This window comes from Hyperoodon ampullatus (assembly GCF_949752795.1).
Source record: "Hyperoodon ampullatus genome assembly, chromosome: 19".
Lineage (NCBI taxonomy): Eukaryota > Metazoa > Chordata > Mammalia > Artiodactyla > Ziphiidae > Hyperoodon > Hyperoodon ampullatus.
The window spans coordinates 39,690,277-39,699,644 of NC_136932.1; the positions used below are offsets into that span (position 1 = coordinate 39,690,277).

Here is a 9,368-nt window from a genome sequence, read left to right on the forward strand (position 1 = left end):
TTGTCTGACGTGTTCTCATGATTAGTCTAAAGTTATGGATTTGGGGGAAGAATACTACAGAGGGGATGTGGCCTTATTGCATCATGTCAGGGAGCATGACGTCAACATGACTTCTTATTTCCTGTAAACCTAGTCACTTGGTGCAGGTGGTGTCTGCCAGGTTTCTCCACTATTTTTCCCTTTGTATTCTTTGTGATAAGGGTCATTAAGCCCGGCCCAGACTCACGGGGATTTTAAAAGTAGAGGAAAGTCATTGAAGGGATTTAAGCAGGGAGTAATGTTTCGAATGTCTGTTTTGGAAGGAACACGAGATATGGTGGCATTTGCAGTGGGACTGGACATAAACTGCTGGATGTTGAGTGACCAGCAGCCTGACTCAGCTGGAGCTGGTTCTTTATGGGACGTGAAGGATGAGAGAATGTGGAGTCAGGGATGGCCATGAAGTTTCTAACTTGGACAGTTGGGTGGCTGGGGTCTTTCACTGACTCTAAACCAAGGCTGTGAGTGCCCCTAGGAGGTTGCATGCCTCCCCTGCCCCCGCCCCCGCCCCCTCTCCCCCCCTCCCAGAGAGAAGCCACTTTCTGTTTCTTGGTCTTGCTTGACTCGGATCCGGTCCCTGCCTGTTACTGGGGCCGGAAAATGCCTTGTCAACACACACATTAGAAGAAGTTTGGGATTACCCAGGAGGGTCAGAATCCCAAGTAAGAGAGGGGACAGCTGTCGAGGAACTGAAGAAAGATGGAAGAAAATGTCATCCGTAAATCCTTTAATCCTCTTTCCATTTAAGGACCCAGTTATGAGCTTTTGACTCAGTGCTTTCAAACAAGTAATTTTATTTACCTTTTCGTGTTACGCCCTCCCCCTCGGCCTCGCCTGTTTCGTGTTCCTTTCTGAGGCGTGTTAGGGGAGGGGGTGGATTTCTACCTCTCCGCCCTCACCTCCGCCGGCGGGCCCCCAGCCCAGATTTCTTTTCTCCTTGGCGCCTACGGGCCGGGGCGGGAGGAACGGGCCGTGGCGCGGGGCGGGCCCAGCTCCCTTGCGGAGGCTTGTAGACCAGGTGGAAGATGAAGGCGTTGCAGTACCTGAGGGGGGCGCGGCGCCGTCAGGGGCGGGGCCAAAAGGCCGGGATTTTCCCAAGGGGCGGGGTTTGTGGGCTCCGAGTTTCAGGGGGTGGGGCTAAACTTAGGGCTCTGCCAGCCCGAGCGCAACCTGGCGTTTTTTTGCGGAGGGGTTGGGGCCGGGGCTGGGAAACGAGGAGTCGGAGAGGTTTTTGTGAGCTGGATCTAAAGAGGGGTGTGTGGGCGTTGTCGAGACCCTCCAGCGGGGGTGGTGGGAGTGCGGGCGGCGAAAGCAGGGTGTAGGGCTGGGCCAGGAGGGTCCCAGGACCGCAGAGACGAGGGTAGAGGTGGGCCTTTCAGGTTGCGTGGCCAGAGAGTAAGAAGGCCTTACCAGGGCATACAGTTGTCCGCCGCTCTGAGGCGAAAGGGGGAGCGGAAAGGGTTGAGCTGTGGAGGGCTGGCGCCCCCTCCCGTGGCCACCGCCATGGTCTGGTCGTCCATCACACAGCCGTACTCGCTGCTCTCGGTGAAGAAGGCCGGCACTCGGAGGGACTGGGGTGGGGGCGGGGCCTCAGACACTCAGAAAGGCTCCCGACCCCACGTACCTCCCGAGGACCCAGACGGACCGGGATGGGGAGAGGCACGAGGCAGGCACAGAGGAGGGCAGGAGGACCCGCTGGCGCACCCCAGGTCTGTAGAGCAGATGATGGGGAAGAAGAGACTTTCCGAAGAGGAGGAGGGACCGGGCAGGAGGTGAGAGAAGGTCCCTTTTGTCCCATCCCCCACCTGTAACCGGGGCAGCGAGCTCAGCCAAGTGTCCTTTAGACCAAAGCCAGAGTTAAATCCTGCGGAGGGAAGGAGAGCAGGGAGAAGCTGGCTCCCAGGGCCTCCTCTCACCTCCCCCATGCTCCTACCCCAGGCGCTTACCGATAACCAAGTCAGGCTTGGGCCCCTGGAGCAGGTGGTAGGGCCGTGCAGACACCTTGATCTGCAGGTCCCTGCGGCGCCCCTTCTCCTTAGTCCCAGAGCTTAGCCGTGCTGATACCCCGGAACCAGGACGGACAGCTACTTCGAGGTCATCCTGGGGAGTTTGGAGTGGGGTGGAGAAGCCGGTGGAAGTTACGGTACTGGGAGATGCATCAAGTAAGACAGGGGAGAGGAGGCAGGGATCGGAAGGGCAGAGCCCAGCTGGGAGGACAGCAGGAGGGTTAGGGCTAAAGAGCAGGGCCCCCCTCAGCCCTCACCCTCTGCAGGGTAAAATTCTGCTGGTCACTCTCAGGGGGCAGGCTGTCACCCACAAACTGCAGCTCCAGGGCCACGTCGGGGAGCAAGACCAAGAGCTCCTGAAGGGCAAAGAGGACAGATCTGGGTCCCACCCTGCATCCACCTCCACACCCAAATGCTCCACCCTCAGGCCTGGAGGGACTTACCCAAAACACCATGATGAGGTCAAACTCCTTCCCAGCCTCCACCACGTGGATTTTCAGTGACTTTTTGTTCTGGATGTTGAGCTCAGGGACTGGGTGATAAGCTAGCCATTTAAGAATATGGTCTCCTCCTCCCCTCCCTCCTGTCCCCTGCCACCCCCCTGGCCCCCCCTGGCTCCACACACTCCTCCCCCTGCCTCTGCCCTCCTTACAGGACTGGGGCACCAGATGGGTGATGACGTAGTACACAGTCAGCGGGTAGGTGAGAAGCACAGCCATGGGGGAGTCCAAGCTGAGGCCCCGCCATGTGTAGTAATCCTGCCACGAGCCTGGGGAGAGTGGGTTACTGGGGACCGTGCCCCAGGCCTGTGGACCCCCACCTCTCCTGTCCAATAGCCCCTTTTCTCAACCACCGAGACTGCTGGCCCTCCAGTCCCCGTCCCTACCCCTAGCTCCCTCAGGGCCCCTCCAGCTCACCAAAGAGGCCCCTGGGTGGATCTGGGGGCACAGGAGGCATCAGAGCAGGCCCATCCCCCTGAAGAAGCTGGTAGGGATCTCCTGAGAGGATGAAAGAAGAGGAGCCTGGTGTCAGGGAGGTCCCCACCGGGCCTCTTCCTTCTTCCAAAGGAGCTGTGTTCCCTGAGAGAGGGCCTGGAGCTGCAGCAGGAGGAATGGGGAGCTGCCTAGGGATGGGGCTTCTGGATGGGCTGGGCAGGGGTGACTTTTCTGAGGGTTGAGGAGAGGCATGAAATGCCCTGGTGGTGGCGGTGAGGTTTGGTGTGTATGTGGAGGGGTTAGCTAGGACCCGGACAACTTTTTGCCCTCCCGTCCTTCCCTGTAGTCTGAGGGACTTATGCCTGGAGAGAGGCCCCACGCACCACTGAGAAGAGCGCTGAGGGATGGCGTGCTGCCCCTTGGGTGCCCGGGGGTGCCAGGGCCTGGAATCAGCATGCTGAACTGGGTCCAGTAGCCACGAGTGAGGCCTCGTGAGGCCAGGAAGGCCTCCTTGTTAAAGGTTTCACTGGTCACCTCTGGAGAAGGATGAGGGGACGGGTTGAGGGCCTGGTGGCCAGGATTCCAGACTTTGGCTCTCCTCAGTCTCTCCCCAGGACCCTGAGTCTGAGTCTGGTTCTAGTCAGGCAGAGAACTGTTAACATTTCTGAGTGTCTACAGCGTAGCCCACAGAACCCATATAACAATTCCATGGGTTTTAACATTTGTTAGTCTGCGCATTTCACAGTTGAGGAAATAGCTCTAAGAAGTAAAGCGATTTGTTTCAGGTCACCAGTTAGTGGTGAAGCTGAGAAGCAAGTATTTGAATCCCTACTCCCATAAGTTCTCTCAGGGACCAGGGCACTCAGTTCTCAGCTCCAGAGATCCTGTGTCCAGCCCCAGGGGTCTAGCCCCCAGCCCCAAATACCCAGCACCCAGCTGTTATTACAGGGATCTAGATTCCAGCCCCAGACACTTAGCCTTCAAGCCCAGGACCCTGTTCCCAGGCACTTGGGGCCCCAGTTCCAAAGACCGGGTCCCACTTTCCCCCACCCATCCTGACCTCCTTAGGGTACCTGCGGTGTAGGTAAAAGGCAGAGTTGCCAGTTCTCCGGCCCGCTCCATGAAGGCTGCAAGCCTTGGGCACCAAAATCGGTGGCTCACATCATCTGGGCATCGCTTCCAGTCAGCCTGGAGACAAGCCTCTCCGCAGTACAGGACAGCACCACACTGGGGGCTGGGGTCACGGGGGGTGGGCACTCAGTGTCTGTAGGTCCCCTGTCTGCTGTCCATCTGTCCTGCGGCTGCCCGTACGCTCAGTCTGTTTGTACTCTCTCTGCCTATGACAGCTTTTTTTGTGTGTGTGTCATCTTCTTGTTTCCCTATCCCTCACTCTGTCTGTCTGCAGGGCCCCCCCACCAGCCTGCTTCCTCTCTGTTTGCCTGACTGTTGGGGTCTTCCTTCTGCTCCCTCCATCTCTGCAGGCTGCTCACCAGGGGGTTAGCTTCACTTCAAAGCTATGCCTGTGACAAACATGGCAGGTTCGAGCCCGAAGGGAGGCAAAGGTGAAGCCGGGCCGGGGACCCCATGTCCGCATCGGGGTCTTGGTTTGCTTCACTCTCAGCCTTGGGACCAGATTCTCCAGCTCCCTGAATGGGGGTGGAGACGGCATCAGGCTGGGGGGCTCAGGAGCCCAGGGCCCCAGGCTTCCCCACCCTCTACCAGGTTTCTGTACCGATGCAGCTGGGCGTCTCCCACAGTAAGCTTTCGGGGCTTTCGGGGGTCACCAGAGCCCATGGGGCAGGCCATGCTGTGGCAGAGGAGAGCATAGGCCCGAGGAGCCAAGTTCTGTGTCCCTGAGCCCCTGCCTGCCCTCCCCTGCCCTCCATCCATCAGCAGGTCAATGCCCAGGATGGTGCCATGTGCATCCGTCACCAGTAGGATGCAGGAAGGGTGCAGGGGGGCCGCCTCTGGGGAAAAAGGGAAAAGTCAGGGGCGGGGGTGGGGGGCAGACTGTCAGGGTCAGGGACACCAAATCAAATGCCCACGGGGACTAGGAGACTGAGCGAAGGGGACTAGGGAGAGAGGGCATGCCTCATCGGAAGGGGACTGTGGCTACACAGAACCAGCATTTGCTGCCAGGTGGAAATGTGGGCCTGCTGTGGGGACTTTACATTTTTCTTGGGAAGGGGTAACTCCAGACTTCTGGAAGTTTTTTCTTTTAATGTTTAAATGTTGGCTCAAATTTAAAAAACAAAGAACATTGTGGATCAATGAAGACACCTTTTTAGGCCAGATTGGCCTGAGGGCCACCCATTTGTGACTCCTAGCTGGATTCTGAGGGGCAGAGGAGGGCTTTGAAGGGGAGTACGCCTGGGCAGGGGCAGGGCAGGGCCAGCCCTGGGTTCTTACCATTTCTCTGTCCCTTCCTCCTCTCAGGCCCTGGTTCGTCCTCCGCCCTGTCCTCTTGGCAGCCAACCTCGCCACCTCCTGCCTCCTGCTGGGCCTCCTCTGCCTCCCCTGGGGGGTTTGCTTCCTGTGGGGTCTCCCTGCTGGTAGGGGCTGGCTCCCCATCCTCCTCTGTTTCTACTTTCTCGGTGCCTGCACCCTCCTCCTCTCCATTTTCTTCTTCCTCTTCCTCCTCCTCCCCCGCTTCCTCCAGGCTGACAAAGCTGACATAGGGGCTTAGGTCCCGCAGGTGGAGTGGGGGCTCGTCTCCCAGGAGCCAGGCAGCCTCCAGGCCTGGTGCAGGGCCTGGCTCTGCCCCTTGCCCCAGGCTGATGCCCACACTACGGTTGGGCAAGACATGGAGCACCCAAAGGGCGCAGTCCTGGGGTAGGCTTCTGATCTGAGCCTCCAGCTGCCGCCAGCAACGCTCAAGGGTGGTCCCCTCGGCCCCGCGCTCCGCCACGAACTTGTGGAACCAGCTAAAGAGGAGGGCAGTGAAATCAAGGAACTCATCCCGGTATCCAGACACAAACTCCATGTCTTCAGGGGCACAAGGCCTGGGCCCAGACTGAGCAGAGGGAGGGATATGTGGTGAGAGAGAGGTACTCGGGAGAGTTTGGGGCTGGGTCATAAAATGGGAGATTGTGGGTTTGAGGGTCACTTAGGGTGGAATCTATGGATGAGTGTTAGGAGTGAGAAAGGAGTTTTCAGGGCGGAGGATGGGAATTCAGGGTGAGAATGGGGTCCAGACTTGAAAGTGGGTGATATAGTCGGGAGGGAGATGGTATTTGGGGCCCAAAATTTGCGGCTCAAACCCTCAAAGGTAGGGTTTGAGTTGAGGATAGAAGTGAGAGAGGGCTAATCCTATGGGCAAGGGTTTGGTGAGGAGGGAGGAGTTTTGGATCCGTTTGTGGGGTGTGGGAGGAGGGGGACAGGAGCTAGGGCATCTCTTCGGCTTGGCTAGGTTTGGCGGTGAGCCCCGGTACACCTAGCCCCTCCCGTCCGGTCCGCTTCTCCGGTACCGGCCACCACTTTTTGAAGGTAAATACCTCGGGGTGGGGCGTGACGTCAGGCTGCCCGAGCCCCCCGCCGGCTCCTCGGGTTGCCACGCCCCCCGTGTCTTGCGCGGCGCGGAGGCGCTCAGGGCAGTCAGTGTCTGTGTTGCTGGTCGCGCGGACTCGTCTGCCGCGGTCACTCCAGCCATGTAACTGGATCCGTGACTGGATTCCGGTGCGCCGGAGCCGAGCCCGAAAAGTGAAAGCCTCTCAAAGGAGGAGGTCCAGCCGACTGACCTGCGGAGGGCGGGCGGGCGGGGCTGACATCCCCGGGCCGAACCGGATCAGCCTAGTGGTCAGTGCCCGTCCGCCGCGCCTGGCCCTGCAGCCTGGACTTTCTTCCGCTTTCTTTCGCCTTCTTCAGACATTCCTGGCTGCCCCCTCGACGGGGCTCTGGGCTGGGTGCGGGGGCGCGGGCGGAGGCGCTCCGCCTCCCGGAGTTTCCCCGCCGCCCCAGGCCGGCGATCACGCGGCTACAACGGTCCTGACCGCACTTATCGGTTCGAGACGGTGAGGGCGCCCAGAGGGAGGCGCCGCCACCTCGCGCCTCGCCTCGGCCGGGCCTTGGTGCCGACGGCCGCCGTCTCCCGCAGAATCTCAGGCGTAGCGGGAGAAGGAAGCGGAAGCCATTGAGACACCGGCTGGACGTCAGGCTCCGGAGCACGTCTTCGGGAGTCAGACAGGGCGAGGCGGGCCCGAGATGATGCTGGGTTGGGAACTCCGGTTCCGCTTGCTCCTACTCTTTGTAGGGTGCCACACTCCTCCAGGTTCGTCAGGGGCCCGGCTGGTGCCCATATCCCCGAATCCGGGGACGGGGATGGGGGGCACGAGGGCCGCGGGATTGAGTTGAATAAGTGGGGAGCCAGGGTCCCCAAGGCAGCCAGGGCAGGGGGAGAGCCAGCTGCCTGGGGTTGGGGATGGGCTGGGGAACACCAGGGCCCAGGTGTGATTATGGACGTGTTTGGGGAGTGTGATGTGTGAGTTGAGCCCTGGGGGTGGGAGGGGCTCAGATCCCCGGGTCTAGGGGAGAGGCTGCAGTGGGGCTGTGGGTTGGAGGCTAAGTTTACCGCTGCGTGAGCCCCTGGACCTGGGAACCTGTGCTGACCACCTCGGTCCCGCTCAGGAGATGGCAATGAAGGTAGCATCGCTGGAAGTTGTCCCTGTGATAGAAGAATTTCTTCCCACTCCCCTCCTAACGATCAATACATGGGACATCTCCGAAAATACCTGAAAGTCTATCAACGTTGCTCTTCCTACGTCAGGTAATCTCACCCACCCCTGGGAGCACAGAGCCTCCGGGTGCCTCCAGGACCCTCTCTGGTCAAACTTGAACTCCTTCTGGGAGGACCCCTAGTCCCTTCTATAGTCCCCTAAAACATTAGGTTATGTGTGCCCTAATTCTCCACACCTTAGTTTCCCTGTCCTGCGCGTACCGCAAAAAAAAACCCCAAAAAACAAAAACAAAACAAAAGAAAAAAAAACACACTCCTAACCAACCACTGGGTCAAAGAAGAAATCACAGGGAAAATATTTTGAGGTTAGTGACAATGAAAACAAAACATACCAAAACTTGGGATGCAGCATAAGCAGTGCTCAGAAGGAAATGTGTAGCTATGAATGCCTATATTAAAAATGAAGAAAGATCTCAAATCAACAGCTTAACCTTCTACCTTAATAAACTAGAAAAAGAAAAGCAGGGCATTCCCTGGCAGTCCAGTGGTTAGGACTCGCCACTTCCACTGCATGGGGCCTGGGTTCAATCCTTGCTTGGGGAACTAAGATCCTGCAAGCCACGTGTCACAGCTGAAAAGAAAAGAAAAAGGAGGGCAAACTAAATCTAAAGAAAGCAGAAGGAAGGAAATAATAAAGATTAGGGTGTAAATAAATGAAATAGAAAACAGAAAAACAATAGAATCAACTAAAACAAAAGTTGGCTCTTTGAAAAGACCACTAAGATTGATGAACCTTTAGCTAGACTGACGAAGAGAAAAAGAGAGACGACTCAAATTATTAAAATTAAAAATGAAAGAGAGGATGCTGTGGAGCAACTAAGCCCATGCACCACAACTTCTGAGCCTGCACTCTAGAGCCTGTGAGCCACAACTACTAAGCCTGTGTGCTGCCACTACTGAAGCCTGTGTGCCTAGAGCCTGTGCTCCACAACAAGAGAAGCCACCGCAATGAGAAGCCCGCACACCACAACGAAGAGTAGCCCCCGCTCACCACAACTAGAGAAAGCACACACGCAGCAATGAAGACCCAATGCAGCCAAAAAAAAAAAAGAATTTATAGAAGAAAATACAAAAGAGTATTAAAAAAAAAAAATGAGGGACTTCTCTGGTAGCGCAGTGGTTAAGAATCCACCTGCCAATGCAGGGGACACAGGTTCAAGCCCTGGTCCAGGAAGATCCCACATGCCGCAGATCAACTAGGCCTCAGTGCCACAACTACTGAGCCTGCACTGTAGAGCCCGCGAGCCACAACTACTGAGCCTGAAAGCCACAACTACTGAGCACGCGTGCCACGACTACTGCAGCCTGCGTGTCTAGAGCCTGTGCTCCGCAACAAAGAGAAGCCGCTGCAATGAGAAGCCTGCACACCACAATGAAGAGTAGCCCCCGCTCGCCACAGCTAGAGAAAGCCCGCGCACAGCAACAAAGACCCAACACAGCCAATGAATGAATGAATAAATAAATAAATAAATAAATTTAAAAAAAGAAGAAGAAAGAAAGAGGGGGAGTTCCCTGATGGCCTAGTGGTTAGGATTCCAGGCTTTCACTTCTGTGGCCCAGGTTCAATCCCTGGTCAGGAACTGAGATCCTGCAAAAAAAAAAAAAAGAGGAAACATTACTAACGATCTTACAGAAATAAAAAGTATTATAAGGAAA

The 9,368-nt window shown here is 57.0% G+C and overlaps 1 protein-coding gene and 1 long non-coding RNA gene across 3 annotated transcripts; one reads left to right on the plus strand and one right to left on the minus strand.

The window, feature by feature from the left end:
* Positions 1-795: 795 nt before the first annotated feature.
* LOC307067660 (zinc finger MYND domain-containing protein 15-like) lies at positions 796-5,981 on the minus strand (the record flags this gene model as incomplete). 2 transcript variants are annotated; one of them, XM_079725174.1, is made up of 13 exons in its annotated part: positions 796-1,082; positions 1,450-1,610; positions 1,845-1,903; positions 1,986-2,139; positions 2,303-2,401; positions 2,489-2,577; positions 2,698-2,814; positions 2,963-3,043; positions 3,364-3,516; positions 4,054-4,214; positions 4,471-4,626; positions 4,713-4,947; positions 5,390-5,981. In XM_079725174.1, the coding sequence occupies 13 exons, from the start codon at positions 5,961-5,963 to the stop codon at positions 935-937; spliced, it is 2,187 nt and encodes a 728-aa protein (XP_079581300.1). In that variant the 3' UTR covers positions 796-934. The 2 variants fall into 2 exon arrangements, with proteins under 2 accessions (XP_079581300.1, XP_079581299.1); XM_079725173.1 differs by lacking the exon at positions 2,698-2,814 and having other exon boundaries at positions 5,390-5,963.
* Positions 5,982-7,025: 1,044 nt separating this feature from the next.
* LOC307067772 lies at positions 7,026-9,368 on the plus strand. Its single transcript, XR_013811424.1, has 2 exons — positions 7,026-7,247; positions 7,604-9,368. It is a non-coding gene; the product is annotated as an uncharacterized lncRNA (long non-coding RNA).